This window comes from Emys orbicularis, chromosome 24, assembly GCF_028017835.1.
Source record: "Emys orbicularis isolate rEmyOrb1 chromosome 24, rEmyOrb1.hap1, whole genome shotgun sequence".
NCBI lineage: Eukaryota > Metazoa > Chordata > Testudines > Emydidae > Emys > Emys orbicularis.
Window position 1 is genome coordinate 11,538,806 of NC_088706.1, and position 16,244 is coordinate 11,555,049.

The 16,244-nt window shown below is 52.5% G+C and overlaps 1 protein-coding gene across 1 annotated transcript in view; it reads right to left on the bottom strand.

Moving 5' to 3' along the window:
• Positions 1-1,067: 1,067 nt before the first annotated feature.
• Positions 1,068-16,244, bottom strand: part of R3HDM4 (R3H domain containing 4) — a 28,478-nt gene continuing 13,301 nt past the window's right edge. The window contains exons 4-8 of the mRNA XM_065422081.1: positions 9,791-9,914; positions 9,074-9,159; positions 6,264-6,349; positions 5,085-5,140; positions 1,068-2,898 (exon numbers count right to left, since the gene is read on the bottom strand). Coding sequence (XP_065278153.1) covers positions 2,795-2,898; positions 5,085-5,140; positions 6,264-6,349; positions 9,074-9,159; positions 9,791-9,914 — 456 coding nt within the window. The 3' untranslated portion in view covers positions 1,068-2,794. The remainder of the gene's footprint in view (positions 2,899-5,084; positions 5,141-6,263; positions 6,350-9,073; positions 9,160-9,790; positions 9,915-16,244) is intronic.

Here is a 16,244-nt window from a genome sequence, read left to right on the forward strand (position 1 = left end):
CGTGGGTCTGACACGCCCATGGGAAGTCAAGCGCTGCGGTCTGCTGTGCTGCATTGTCCGGCTAGACCAGACCCTCGCCCGGGAGAGCACGGCTGTCCTAAGCAAATCTCTGTGGCTGTGTGTGAGAGGTTTTTTTGCTGAAAAAGTTTTTTACATCCAGCTGGTTTACAAGGGAAGAGGAGATGTCAATGGAGCCCGATTCTCCACCCACTCGGTGTAAAGCCTCACGCTCGATCTACACTGTTGCTCGTGAGAAGAGGGGGAATGGGCCTGATCCTGCCCTCTGGGAGCCTCATTCTGGTCACTAACCCATATAAGTCAGGAGTAACTCCAGTGAAACCAACGGAGAGGAGACTCAAGCCCTGAGCCTGTGCGGAGAGCGCTCCTCGGTCGGGATTCTTCACTACTCACCTGCAGAGAATTCCAACACAGGAGCTGCTCCCCACAGGGCTGATCGGGGACACAGGCAGCACAAGCTGGTGATGAATCAAACCCGGCCCATCCCTTTAAACCAGCTGCTATGTACAGGGGAGAGCAGCTCTTGATATGCACCAAATTAAACACCGCAACACGTAGTATACATATTAAAAACCACACACATCCCAACGGGCGCTTCACGGCACTAGAGAGCTGGAAACGGAGCTATTTAAATTGCGCCATGATATAACCCCCCCTCCCCCCGCCCTCTCCCCCTGCCAGAAACCCCTGGCAGACCCAGGTGGCCCAAGCTGAGACGTTCAGCTCTGACCACCCAGCCCCGCTTGCGAGCAGCAGGACTGCCGGGGGCCTGGCTTCGATTCCACAATCACAAAACACAAACCTGCATAAATGACACACCATATTTAGAAAAGGCCCCCCGCACTGCAGAGAAAGCCAGAGCTTTGTGTTAAATGTCTCACTGATAACTACCAAAGCTTAAACAATAGCGATCCGGCTTCAGGGGGCTGTTTGCTCAATGCCAATCCACATGGATGCACTAAACAATGGGCTAGTTACTCCCACTCGGAGCTTACTCCCACTCGGGGCTGGCTCCCTGGACAGCTTCTCCTCTGAGCTTCTGTGGGAGCTAACAGATCGCTCTCCCTAGTCCAAAACCAAGCAGCCAGCAGGGGAGGGGGGCGCCAAGTCCTGCTTGGACACTTCTTCGAGCTTTTCACACAGATCTTTCACTCCTTTGCCTTCCACAGAGACGAGGCTAGGTAAGTGCTAATGCGTGCATTCGGGGGGAGATCTACGCCCCCTGTAGGGGGGGCTGAGCCTGCAATGCCTTAAAGCACTAACTCTGTGGTGGGTAGCGAGCGGAAACAGGGTTAGGCACCAACCAAAGCAGTGCCCACCCCCGACCCTGCAAGGCTGTTGCAGTCTGTGGTAATTCCCCTGCCGCCCTGGTTTGTGAAATGCAACTTACAAGTGATCTGCTCCACCAGCTGCTGGACATTCAGCAAAGCACTTCAGCCCATGCTTAAGCTTTAGGCACCTGTTGAAGTGTTTGCTGAGCTGGGGAATGAGACCAATTCAGCTGCTCAAGGGCCAGGTCAGAGCAGCTGAAATGCTAAGGCCGAAAGGGAACTGTTTTGTCCCAAAAATACTGCTCCAAATTCAGCCCCAGGGGAAGCCAGAGTCCCCCAGGGACAGGTTGTTTGTTTGTGTTTAAATGAGCTGGCGTATAGACACTCACGCTTCCAGGGAGCACAGCTACTGCTGGGAGATAGCGCCACACCCAAGGCAGGGCTCGGCAGACTGGTCTCACACCTTAAGCACGGTGATATCTGGCGGCAGCAGCAGGTCCTGGAGTCCCCCTGCCAAGCTAAGAGGCCAGTGAGTCAGAGAAATGAGGGCAGGATGTGGCCCGAAGGGGCTGAGATGAAGGGCCCATCTTCACTATTCAGAAGCGATCTTGTTCCCCCAGCATGGTTAAAAGCACGATTCCATTTTACGTGAACAGGACTTTCACCATCACCCCGAACCTGGCTGGATCCTGAATCCGGAACATGGCTTGGAGGGCAGAAGGGACACAATCAAGATCCCATCTACGCGACAAGAGGGAACAGTGTCGCAACAACAGCCGATATGCATTTGACAGTGTCGATGGGCCGCTGAGGGAAGCCTGCAGGGACGATGCTTCCTCACCTCCCACCAGCCTACAGGCAGCAGGGGAGACCCCTGGAGTCAGCTCCTACCCCCCTCACCCGCTCCAACCAGGACTCTGCCCATCCAGAGCAAAGGCTTCAAGAGAGGCAGAGTCCTCAGTCCTTGAGTGGGGGTTGGACACTTGAGCGGGGGTTGGACACTTGAGCATGATGAAGGTTGACGTTTTGGGCTGTCCAGCAGGTGGTTCCACCCCTGACAGAGTGGTCTGCCTGGGGGGTGCCTCTGCCAGGCCCCCCTGCGAGGAGCAGAGATGGTGCCCTCCCCTGGGTACCGGGAGCAGTACAGAGAAGCCTTGGGTGGAACCAGGAGCACCCCGGGGGTGGGGAGGAAACTGGAAGTCACACCCCAGTGTTGCAACAGCTTTGCCACACGGGGAAGAGAGAGTGGCAGCTGCGGAAGATGCCTGCAGGGCTTCAGCGATGGGCAAGGGAAGACTTCTCATCTTGAAGCAGGGCCCGGGGGCGGCGATCTAACCGGCTCCACGCAAATCCACCCGCCGGTTAGGCCATCGCACAAGTGCAGAGAATCGTCTGAGAGGGTGGGGACACCCCCCCGTTTGTACGCCGAGGACTGAGTGGACGGAGAGCAGATTCGGGGATCGTAGAAGCCTTCAGAGCACTGAGTGGGATGTCTTCCAGACCTATCAGCTCATCTGCTCCAAGTAGGCGGACAGCAGTAACTCCGGGGGCAGGAAGTCTCTGTGTTTGTTGCTCACTTTCATTTGGCGTTTCCCTTCAAAGTCAGAACCTGGACAGAGAGAGGAAGGAGTTTGAATTCTTTTTTTGGAACCAGATCATGCCTCTATCTCTCACACAGTCAGAGAGAAGACCACAAGATTGGGGCCTGCAATTGGGGTTATATTCTAGGACCAAACAGAAAGATACAGTGCTCTTCTACTCACTCACCCCAGTGATCAGACCAGGTGGGTCTCATTAGTTCCGACCCAGGGGGATAAGCTATACGAGCACCTAACACAGAAGGCACCAGAGGCATGGACAGCGGTGTCCTGCCTGAAGAAAATTGTAGCCACAGCCACACTCAGGAGAACTCTCAGGTTGAGGTTTGTGTTTTGTTACTTAAGGTTGAAGTTTTCAAAGTTGCCCAAGGGGGTTGGGCAGCCAAGTTGATAAATGCAAGCCCCAAAGAGGGGGTAGGCTTGGGCCAGATCCGGAATGTTTGCGTGCACTGGGTTAAGAACGGGGCAAGAGCACACCTGCTTGCAGACCCCCTCAATGACATCTTACAGCACTGCCCAGAGAGAGGCAAGTAGGGTCAGCCATGTTTTACAGATGGGGAAACTGAGGCACAACATGACAATATGACTTGCCCAAGGTCAGAGTCTCCGGCAGGATTTGAGACCAGGCCCGGCCCACATCTGAGCTGCTAACCCACTGTGCCTCCCAGCTGCGAGGTGCTGTATTCCCAGTAGGATTTGTATGTGCTCATTTCCAACGCGAAGTTTGCCTCACCCCATGAGCTCCCTTCGCACACAGACAGCACGCAGTGTGCCCTTCCAGCCCATCACACCCTCCAGACAGACACTCTTCTGCTGGTTCCTGGTGGCCAGGCCAGCTCGCTGCCTGGAAGGGAGCCGCAGGCGGCAAGAGACTGATTGGGCCAAGTGAACAGCGGGTTGTTTTGAACCGGCTGAGCCGAACCTCCTGATGAACATGTGGAAGGACGGCAGGATGCCACTCCCCAGTGAACGGCTCACCCAGAGCAGCAGCCGATAGTGAGATCAATTCCAGGACCCGCAGGACGTCTCCCAAGGGCTCAGCCTCGCAGTGGGATGGCGAATCTCTGGGCCAAACTCGGCCCCGGTATAAGCAGCAGCCATAGACGCCGACTCCGTGGGTGCTCCGGGGCTGGAGCACCCACAGGGAAAAATTGGTGGGTGCTCTGAACCCACCGGCAGCTCCCCGCCCCGCCCCAGCTCACCTCCACCTCCTCCCCTGAGCATGCCTCTTCTTTCCCCAGCTCCAGCGCTTGCCACCACGAAACAGCTGTTTCACGGCGGCAAGCGCTGGGAGGAAGGGCGGAGGAGGGGGAACGCAGCACGCTCGGGAAAGAGGCAGGACTGGGGTGGGGATTTGGGGAAGGAGTCCAATGGGGCAGGGCAGGGGTGGAGTTGGGGGCGGGACTTTGGGGAAGGGGTTGGAATGGGGGCGGGGGCGGAGTGGAGTCGGGGCGGGGCCGGGAGGGGGGGCACGAACACCCACCGGCGCCAGGAAAAGTTGGCGCCTATGGCAACAGCAACTCCCACTGCCTTGCCAAGACGCCAGAGCGAATGGGGTTCCCGGCCCAGACATGCCACCCAACACACTCAACTCCATCTCCCCTCATGCACACCCCGCTAGCTGTAAGCAGTGCTGCAGCTTGGGAACGGATTCCTTCCTTTCCCCCCCCCGCCCCGGGCTGGGCCGGAGGGGGCACAGAATAACGCCGCACAGCAGGGAGGGAAGCAGAGCCCAGGACAAAGTCGAGTGGGTTGCAAGAAGCTCATTGAGCTGTGTAATTAAGGGCTGCGTCCAGGGGCGTTTGGAGTCCCAGGATCTGGCCCTACGGGGACTGGCCATACAGAACGGTGCTGAGCATTTGAGACAGCAACTTGCGTTTCCAACGGCTGTACAAACATTAGCCAGTCAAACCCCACAGCTCCCTAGCGGGGCAGGAATGAAGCACTGAAAGATACACAACTCCTCACTGGCACAGCTGGGATTACAATGCTGGAATTCCTGCCTCCCAGCCCCACGCGGCCTTCAAATAATCTCCCGGGGTAACCCAGCTCCCAGGGCCAGGGGAAAGCACTGGCAGCGTGTGGTGTGAGCTGCAGTGGAAGGCGGGGCGGGGGTGAGGGAAGGGTGGGGAGGAGGAGGCTTAGCTGGAGAGGCCCGATAGCAATGGAGAGACGAGAACCAAAACAAGGCTCTTACTGGCAGAGACGAGGTCCATGTACTGGCAGAGAGCGTGGAGCAGCAGCCGCTCAAAGCTGGAACAAAAACAAACCAACCGGGCTTTGGTCACACGTGGTTCTGTAAACTCCATCATAAGAGCTCACGGAGCAACACGTCAGGCCCCCTGCGGCAAACAAGCTATTGGTCCAGATAACAGGGCCGGCTCCAGGCACCAGCTAAGGAAGCAGGTGCTTGGGGCGGCCAATACAAAGGGGCGGCACTCCCTCCAGTATCGGGGCAGCACGTCCGGGTCTTCGGCGGCGGGTCCCTCAGTCCCTCTCTTCCGAAGAGGAAGAGAGGGAGTGAAGGACCCACCACCGAACTGCCACCGAAGAATGGAGCAGCGCGATTGAGCTGCCGCCGAAGTGCCGCTGATTGGCTTTTTTTTTCTTTTCTTTTTTTTTTTTTTTTCCGCCGCTTGGGGTGGCAGAAAACCTGGAGCCGGCCCTGCAGATAACCTGAGGTTGGAGCGAATCTGGCCCTCTCTCTCTGAAGAGGACAGGTCTGTTGAGCCCCTCTCCAGCCAGCAATCTTAGATCCGATCCGACTCTTGGGGTATGTCTACACTGCAGTCAAACACCCGGGGCTGGCCTGCATCAGCTGACTCAGGCTCACGGGGCTATAAAAATCAGTGGAGACAGCCAGGCTTGGGCTAGAACCTGGGCTCTGGGACCCCTGAGGGGGGAGGGTCCCAGAGCCCAGGCTCCAGCCCAAGCCTGGACATCTACACTGCAATTTTATAGCCCCGCAGCCCCGAACGTGAGTCAGCTGCCGTGCGCCAGCGACGGGCGTTTTCTTGCAGTGAGGACATACCCTCATTTGGTGGCCAGAAGGCAGAAGATTGCGTTCCAGGGGATGCAGGCAGAGGCCTCCGATCCCCACAAGTCCATTGCAACAGGCAACTCTGAAGAACTCGAGTCAAAGGCCCCTTCGTGGGGCAGCTCGGTCTGGCACGTGCCTGCGGTCTGCAAGATCGGCCCCGAAGATCCAGTGTACCTGGCACCTTGACAGATTGACTGTCACACACCCCCAGTGACCTCATTACTAAGCGACAACCCGCTCCAGCAGGAATCACCGGGCAAAACCCTCCCTCCCCCACTTCCTCTGGGACAGGAGCCAAGGTGCCCTGCCATCCCAGCAGCAAGGAAGAAGGATTACCTATTGTCCATCATCGCTGTGTAGACGGAGTGAGGGGTGACGGAGAAAAAGGCCAGTAACTCCTCCTCCAGACACTCCAGGGTCCCCTGAAAAATGAGAATCAAGTGGAGGTGACAATATGGCTGAGAAGCTATTTGGAAGCTTGAAACCAGCATCAGGTCACCAGCTGCAGGCTAGGAGCTGCGTGCACCCGGAAAGCTGGGCCAGCCGACAGGCCGACCCGCGAACAGGATGCCACAAGATCCTCAGACATCTCCCTCTGAAGTGGACGGTTGCCAAGATAGTGTCTTCCATACCCCCGGGCAGCAAGCGTCTGCGTTCCCTACATGAAGTCACGTTCTGCCGCCTCGCCTGTGCAGGCAGGGGGTGATGCATGCAGCTGGTCACAGGGACCGGGCCCCAGGAACTTCTCTGCTTTTGTAATCAGAGCCAGGCTGGGGGGGGGGGAATGTAGCATTTCAGATCTGACTCCTCAGCTGGTGGCAGATCAGTGAGTCCCAGCAGACCAGGCCCAGCTCCCCTGTATCAGGGCAGGTGGGCCCAACTGAGCGAATTCAAGGGGGGAGACAGGGGCGATAAAAGGCCTGGCAGAGGGGGCGTGATTGCCCTGGAGCTGCTGTTCCGGAAGAGTAACAGAGCTGGCCGGGAGTGGGAGGCTGCACGAAGCAGGATCACCAGAGACCCCTGGGAGGGGAGGCTGTGAAACCCTGGGACAAAGGCTGAGCGGAGGGACCGTTTCGCTTGCTTATGTTTGGACAATAAACCCAATCACAAGGAGGCTGGGCATGGCAGTGTAGGCTTGAACGCTGGGGAGAAGCCATGCCATGTCACGGTGCCCTCCTGCAAGCCTTTCCAGGCCCACTGAGAGCGACCGATCGAGATGTAGGATGTGAAGCACCAGCCTTTAGCTGTCACCAATGGAGAGGGAAAATCATTCCAACAAGGGCATTGGATCAGGACTCCCGGGTTCTGTTCTCAGTTCTGCCACTGATCCATGCAGGATCTTGGATAGGCCACTTCTCCCCCCAGCCCCCGTCTCTTTAATCTGCAAGGGGGCCGGGCCCATCTCTGTATTCGCACAGCGCCTGGCATAATGGGCTTCCGATCTCCGGTGGGGCGTCTAGCCTCTGCTGCAACACAAATAATTCAGACAGGCGTTGGATGGGGATGGGACGGGGGAACCTCGTTCTCTGCAGCCCGAGGCAAGCAAGAATCCACGAGCAGCAGCCCCCAGCTCCAGAGCTCGTGAAGAGAAACCTCAGTGCTGGTGTTTCCCCTAAACAGTCTCTCCCAGCAAATATCTACATTCGCATTAACAAGCCGGCAGCAGCTAAAAGGCTTCCAGGAGGTGACTCCGGCTTCCTGCTGCTGCCTCCCAGGATAATAAGCGAGCAGCTCTTCGGAGCGCTGTGACCTAAGAAATTAGCAGCAAAGATCGGTGCACTTGGAGAGCAAATTGGAGCAGCCACGCCAGGCACGAGCGGAGGCTGCTTTTAAAAGCAGGGGCTGAACAGAGGCAGCGGAAAAACAGACCAAGAAAATTACAGCACCGAAAAGCAAAATCAAAGGGAGCGGAGAGCAAGGGCCCTTCGGTAATTGTCAGTGTACACCTACTGACGTGCCTGGTCATACCAGGGCAAGCGTAAGGTCTTCCTCCCGTCAGCAGAGGTGCATGCTGGGAGCGTGTACCCGGCCTGCGAAGTCTAGATACCCTTGTGGATCCTTCATGTCATTCTCTTCCCCACCTCCTTCCTACAGACCGTGCTCCCCTCTCTCTTCATACGAGCACGGTGGCCAGCAGCAAGGATGTTTGATACTCGAACTCTAGCAGAGACAACTTTGTCCTCTGGAGCGAACCAGGGCTAAGGCGTCAGAGGGATAAATCCTCCGTCTCCGGAATAGGGACAGCACAGGCTGGGGCAGAGCAAACCTCCCCGCAGTGGTCTGCCAGCGCCCCCCAACCCAACGTGGAGAGGCTGCTGCCGGCTCAGCGCCCCATTGGTTCCTTGGCTTCCCCCTGCCCAAGTTTATTAATAAAGGGAGGGCAGCTGTGATTTGTGTGATGTGGACACACCAGGAGCTAGCTGGAGACCTGGAGACACTCGACCCCCTAGCCCCCCGCCCTCAGGGACTGAACAGCCAGCAGATGACAAGAATTCGGTCCTTACTGGCCCGGATCACATTGAAACCCCACAACCTAGAGATGACAGGCTCCATTTCCACCCTGCCCCACTCCCAAAATCTCTGAGCCCCTCTGTTCTTGAACTGACCAGACTTCTCTGGTCACCCACTGTGCACTGCGATTTCGACACCCGCTTCCCATTAACGGTACTGGGTGAAAACGTCAGCCCAAGCTTCCTGTGCCAACTGCAGCATCTTCAGCTGCAGCCGGGGGCGCGATCTGCAGCTCGTGCAGACGTCCCCGTGCTGGCTTAAGCTAACGAGCTTGCTAAAAATAGGAGCGTGGCCGGGGTGGCTTGGGCTGTGCGAGCCCACCTCACCCCCCGGGTACGTGCTCGCTTGTGCGGCTGGCAACACCGCATCCTCACTGCTATTTGTAGCGAGCTGGCCAGATGGAAGCTAGTGCAAGTACATGAACACGAGCTGCAAGTCCCACGGCCAGCTGTAGCGTAGAGATACCCTTGTGCAGCAAGCTGCAGCAGCATCAGGAAGTGTCAGGACAAGCATTGGCTCCGCCCACTGGATGGAAGGGGCACGTGGGTCACTGAGTCTATAGGAAACTTCTAGTTCTAGATGGGAGCTTCCGGCACCTGGATGGTCACCTGACCAATGACGTGACAGGGTCTCACCATAGGGATCCTGCCTCGTCTCAGGGTGGTGCGAAGCCGGCGGCTGATGCGCTGGAAACATTCTTTCGGCGTGTAAGCAGGATGCTCTGGAGGAAACAAAGAAACAGATTTAAAGAATCGGCATTCCCAGTGTTGTTCAGGGATGCGACAGCGGCAGCCGCAAGCCAGGGACTTGAATAAATGTTGCCCTCAAAAGTGGGAAACCAAGCAAATGCAGAGTGAAGGTCGCACTCCTCAAACAAGGTGCACAAGTCACCTTAACTCTGCCCCAGTGGGGACGTTGAAGGCAGCTCAGCCAAGAGGGATCTGGAACAGGAAGAGGAAGGGCTGTGACAGTCACCCCAGTGATTCCCTGCTGCTACAAGCCCCGGATGCCTGGAATCAGGGAGACACGAGCTGCCTCCCCTCTGTCCTGGACCAGCCTCAGCACCAGCACAGGGATGAATTTACCTCCATAGCTCCGGGTGGCATGACCTGCCCCCTCTCACCTCTGTGGGTGCGGGCAGACACACCTGATAAACTGAGGCTCAATATTAACTAGCTCCCTGATGATTCTTTTAGCAGAGAGGCCAGGTTGTCGTGCTTCTCCGGCACGGAGTGATGTAGGAGGAAATGTGAGCAGGATGCAGCGGGGCAGCAAGGTGACACCCGGGAACGTAACGCCCACTTCAAGATTCAAAGTCATCCCTGTCCAGCCTTCCCTCCCCCTCTCGGTACCTTTCCACTTGTCCTCCGCTTTAACAGGGAGCTTCCTCTTGTGCTTCTTCTTGGCCTCTTCCTCTAGGTAGAGCAGGACCCTCTCCTGTTCCTCACCAGACCGGTTCATGAAGTCATTCCAGATCTGCGAAGGGAAGTCACACCACAATTTCAGTGTAGATGTGTGCAGCGGACTCAGATTCAGTCACCAGAACTCGGCCACCTCAGGTACATGCAACGCCGTGGTCTCCAGGCACCATTTGAAACTTGGATAAATTACTGCCCCTCCAGCCCACCCACCCCCCAGTCCTTGAAGCTTGTCAGATGGGGCAAATCTGTTCATTGAAGTCCTCGGGCAGCCTAGAAAATCCACAGCCTGCTAGGAACAGAGATGAACAGACTAGTTTACAGGAAGAGCTTTGCCTGCCTAGCCCCGCCCTTGTAACAATGCCCGAGTTCACACCCAGAGATACTGGATCAGGGTTTGGAGCTCCTAACACCAGGGCTCTGAACTTCCTACTTATTCATTCTGGGGGCATCTCAAGGTGTCAGCTCTGATCCAAGAAGTTCTGCATGGCCCTGGTGTGGCAGTGATCCCCCTCCAGGATGTTTTGCTGTCAGCTCCTGGGACTGAAAGCTCTCGTACCTGTGGCAGGATATTCTCAGAACGGGCTTTGGACTTTGCCCCTCTGGCCCCTGGAGTATTCCAGGACTCTCCGCAAGATGAGCTGTCTGGGTCAAGCGGTTCACTGACCAACAGATTGTTTCAGGGGCAGGAAATGCAGATTTTGTTGTCTTTTTAGACCCAATCTATTAATGGTTTTTTTAAATGAACGTGACGAGTGCTGAAGTGATGGTGCCATTTATGAAATCCAACTGAGCTCAGCGCTAAACGCTAATTTAGGCTTCCTAACTCATGCCACACTTTGATCATAAAAGGCTACGGGCCTGCTGGGTTTATTCCTGGTTTCAGTCCTGCATTCACAGCACCAGCCCTGCCCCTGGATCTTGGATAAGCTGGGGAGAGATCAGCTTTCTCGGCATTAAAAAGCACACATGAGCAAGGTGATGCTGTATTCTATTGGCCAGATTCCAAGGCCAGAAGGGACCACTGTCATCATCTAGTCTGACCTACTGTGTAACCCAGGCCAGAGAACTTCCCCAAAATAACTCCTAGAGCCACATCCCATCTTGATTTAAAATTTGTAGAAAATCCACCACAACCCTGGGTAAACTGTTCCAACGATGAATTACTCTCACCGTTAAAAATGGACATCTCCTTTCCAGTCTGAATGTGTCTAGCTTCAACTTCCAGCCAGTGGATCATGTTACACTTTTCTCTGCCAGTTTGAAGAGCCTATTATTAAATATTTGTTCCCCGTGTAGGTACTTATAGACTGAGGATCGAGTCACCCTTTAACCTTCTCTTTGTTAAGCTAAATGGATCGAGCTCCTTGAGTCTGTCACTATACAGCGTGTTTTCTAATCCTTTAATCCATCTCATGGCTCCTCTCTGAACCCTCTCCAACTTGTCAACCTTCTTCTAAAATTACAGACACCACAGCTGGACACAGCATTCCAGAAGAGATCGCACTAGTGCCAAATACAGAGGTAAAATCACCTCTCTGCTCCTATTCAAGACTCCCCTGTTTATGCATCCCAGGATGGTATTAGCCCTTCTGGATACAGATTTGCTTCAGCAGCTCACGTTCAGCTGATTATCCACATCCTACCACAATCTTTTTCAGAGTCCCTGCTTCCCAGGATAGAGGACCTGTCCAGGAAGTATGGCCTGCGTTCTTTGTTCCTAGATGTATACCTTTGCATTTAGCCATATTAAAAATGCATATTGTTTGCTTGTGCCCAGCTTGCTAAGCTATTCAGACTGCTCTGCATCAGTGACCTGTCCTCTTCGTTACTTACCACTCCCCCAATTTGTGTGTCACCTGCAAACTTTCAGAGATGATTTTACAGTTTCTTCAAGGTCATTAATCAAAATGTTAAACCACACAGGACCAAGAACAGATCCCTGCAGAATCTTACTAGAAACAGAGCTGTTCAATCATGATTCAAAGTTTAGTTACATTTTAAGATCTATCAGTTAGCCAGCTTTTAATCCACTTCATGTGTGCTGTGTTAAATTTGGTATCTTTCTAGTTTTCTTTTTTTTTTTTTTTAAATCAAAATGTAGTGCAGTACCAAGTCAAATGCCTTACAGAAGTCTAAGTGTATTACATCAACACTATTACCTTTATCATCCAAACTTGTAATCTCAACAACAACAACAACAAAATCAAGTTAATTTGACAGGATCTATCTTCCATAAACCCATGTTGAATGGCATTAGTTATACTACCCTCCTTTAATTCTTTAATAAATCAAGTCCTGTATTAGCTGCTGCATTATCTTGCCCTGGATCAATAGCCGACTGACAGGCCTATCATTACCTAGGTCATCCCATTTACCCTTTTTAAATATTAACACAACATTAGCTTTCGTCCAGTCTTCTGGAACTTCCCCAGTGTTCCAAGACTCATTGAAAAAAATCAATATTAACAGTCCAGAGAGCTCCTCAGCCAGCTCTTTTAAAATTCTTGCATTCAAGTTATCTGGACTTGCTGATTTTAAAATGTCTATCTTTAGTAGCTGCTATTTAACATCCTCTTGAGATACTAGTGGAATGGAAACAGTGTTATCATATGATATGACATCTTTCCTCCCCGTCCCCCCCAAATACAAAACAGAAATATTTATTGAACACTTCTGCCTTCTCTGCATTATTATTGACAACTCTACCAGCTTCATCTAGTAATGAACCAATACCATTGTTAGGATTCTTTTTGTTCCAAATATACTTAAACAACTCCTTCTTATTTTTCTTAACTCTGCTGGCCATATAGTTCTCCTTTTGTCCCTTTGCTTCCCTTATCAATTTTCTACCATTCCTAGCTTCTGATTTATATTACTATCAACCCTTCCATTTGTTATTTTATTTTTTAATATTTTATAGCTGCCTTCACCTCCCCTTTAAACCAAGCTGGTTTTTTTAACCAATATAGCCGCCTTCTTTGATTGTGGCTTTTGGGGCATCTAGTAAAGTTTTCCTAAGCAATTTCCAATTACCATTCACTTTTTTTTTATTAAATTCTTCCTCGGAGATGACTGGGCTCATAATTGTCTTCCGCATTGTGAAACTGCATCTTTTAAAGCACCAAATATATATACACTGATGATCTGGACTTTATTCCGTTTGCACATTTTAAATGTGATCAAGTCATGATCACTTGTACCTAAGCTACCATTAATTTTTAGTTCTGTGATCAGTTCCTCTTTATCTGTCAAGACGGGGTCTAATGTAGAATTTCCCCCAGCTGGATGCAACACTTTATAAGTTAGGAAATGGAAATTTCACAGATGGTTTAGTACTGAGAGCGTGAGATATCCAGAGTGAGTCACTCAAACTGAATCCCCCATGATCATGCAGCTTCCCCCCCCCCCCATACATTATAGGGAGGTGTGTAAGAAGATGGTCATCCTGCTCCCTAGTGTGATTTGGTGATCTGTACCAAACACCAACTAATACCGCATCTGGTGCTTTATCTGTTAGACACTGATCCATAAGAGTTCAACATCATTTTCTTCCACGTTATCAGCAACTCGAAAACAGGTAAGGCCATTTTTGACAGAGTGCGCCCTCCCTTTTTTGCCTTCTTGATCCTTGCTAAATAGGTTAGAACCCCTGATTTTAACATTCTACTCCTGGGACTCACCCCACAAGGTTTCAGTTATGCCAACTAGATCAAATTTATGCTCCTGAATAAGCAACTTCAATTCCTCGTTTGTTACCCAGGCTCCTAGCATTGGCGTACAGGCAATTACAGAATTTCTTCTCTTCATATCCTTTGGTCCCTTGATTAATTTTGTCCTCAGCATCCTGATTCTGTACTAAATGATGCTTGTATCTTCCCTCCTTTTTACCCTCCCTGTTTGTTAGTAGTTTAATGCCGTCCTGACCACTCAAGCCAGCCTGTGCCTAAGGAAATCAGTTCCTCTTCTACTGAGATGGAGGCCATGCAAACTATACAGCCCCCTCTCCCAATAGAAGGTGGTCCAATGTTCCACAAAACCAAAACCATACACCACTTACCTAGCCAGCAGTTCACTTCCAGCATCTTCCGCCTTGCCTTCTGCCTTGCCTTTTCCTTTGTTTCTGGGATTTCTGAGATGATCACTTGGACATTATTCTTCTTCAGCACGCTTCCAAGTTCCCTGAAGACATCTTCTATCGGCGAGATCTCTCACAACACGGTATCATGAGTGCCTCTATGAACCACCACCAATGGTTCCTTTCCCACAGAGTTCCAAAACCAATGCAGCCTTAGAGTGACATCTCGGGGCTTGGCTCCAGGAAGGCAGCACACCATCCTGTTTTCTGCTCGTCCCTTGCAGAATGTTCTTCCGATTCTTCTGAGCATTGAATCCCCAGCGAAGATAGTCTGTCTTCCTCCGCCGGCTGGAGAACTTTGTGGACAAGCTTGATTTTTCTGACAGGTTGGTCCAAGCTGCCATCCACACATGTGTCCTGTACATCTCTCCATTCCTTGGGACCGGCTGGATCTTGAGAGATTTTCTTCAGTTTCCATGTTAAGGACCTGACATTGACTGGCAACTTCTAACTGCGTGGAATTCCTCCTGGTCTTCTGCTCTGGGGGTCCAAGCTTGCCCATCCTCATCTATCCCCGGCTATGTAGAATGCTGCTGTGACCTCTTGTCTCTGGTGGTTACATATTGCTAGGTCTCCTCTGACTGATTGGTAGCCAGCTCCTTTCTTCCTTGACCCTAGAGTACTGATGTTTCCTGAACCTGGCTGTCTAGGAGCGCCTCAGCTTCTGATTTTCAGTAGCATCTCTACTTGCCCCTCCAATCCAAGAATTTTCTCCTCCGGCGCAGCCACCAACTTGCCCAGGAAGTCCCTTCTGGCTTCAGGCAGGAAAGAAAACATGACACATCCGTAGCAGGTCACCACCATGTGTTTACCGCTGGCCATCTAAAAATCGCATGTAGAGCTGCACCTAGAGAGAGCGCCTCACATTCCCTCACTCAACTCCCTCTGAAACTGTCCTGTTAGGTGCCTCCGTTCATGGCTCTCAAGTGACTTCTTATGCCAAGTCTCCCTGCTTAGCTCAGCTCTGCCCCTCATCACCAGGCAGCAATTAACCACTCAGACATCAGACAGACCAAACACCACTCACCAAATCCCGCTACCTCCAACCACAGAGTCCGCAGCTAGACCTTCCGACAGTCCCCTGGTAGCTGCCTCTGTTCGCGTGCAACGTTAAAAGCCTAAACATCTAAGATAGGAGAGAGAAAACAACATTTCCAAACTTCTTGTTACAAAGCAGATTGCTACGTCTTGTCCAGCCAACCGCAGGATGGAAGTTTGGCAAGACACGGGTTTTGACGGAAGTGTCAGAGCACTGCAGGTCACACAGGGTTAAACATCAGGCACAAACCAAGTTGTTTGATGCTGCAAGTGTCACTCCAGACAAGGCAAGCCTTGATTTAGCAACACCTGTTTATCAGGAAGTGCTGCTTGCTTTGATAGAGAACTTCTCGAAATGGATAGCTCCTTTGAGCCAGAACCTGAGCAGGAACTAGCTCAGCGCTGGAGTTTTTGCTCCTATGCACAGACAAAGCCTCAATATCTCTGCTCCACCCACAGGCAACCTCCAAGTCAGGACATTAGCCTGCCACGTGATTTTTAAAACTTGGTCTGACTACAGACCAGAAAAAGACCGACAAGGGAGCAGCCTTCACACCGTACGGTGGTTTTCACCATGCAGGAGAGATGGTCTCTGCAGACCTAGATGGAGCGTTGCATGTTGGGATATGGTGCCACTAAAACACAGCAAGTTCCACTGTACGAACTCTAGCAACTTGCCAGGCACACGAAGGCTTGACCTGGTGTGATCACTCATCAGGCAGAGCGTGGATATCAACGTTCTACTCGCTGGTTTTGTGTCCAGCCGTCACCCACAATTGGCTGACTCACACACCCGGGGAAGGTCTCAAATGCCAGGGCTTGAGACGCTGAAGAATTTTGCTCGGAGGACACGCTTCCTCCCAAGGCAACCTGGTCTGAACAGACATCCCAGGCGGTTCAGTCAGTGAAGCAGGCGGTGGGCATAACAGCTCATTACGATCTCCTACTCCAAGCCCTGGCCACGGAAGTCCTCCCCCGGTTAATTACCTATTTAATCTCCTCACAGAGAAATGATTCCAGTTTCCCCAAACAAAAGCTGCCCTCTATTAAGTGAGCATCTCAAATGATGCCTCTGCGGCATCTGCTTGTCATACGGCCCCAGGGGACAGGAAGGCAGATAGAAATCATCATTGACTGATGGCGAGCATTAAAACGCTGAGTTTCTTCACAGCTCTCTTAACGGAGGACGCCATTGCGTTCGCTAGCTAACGG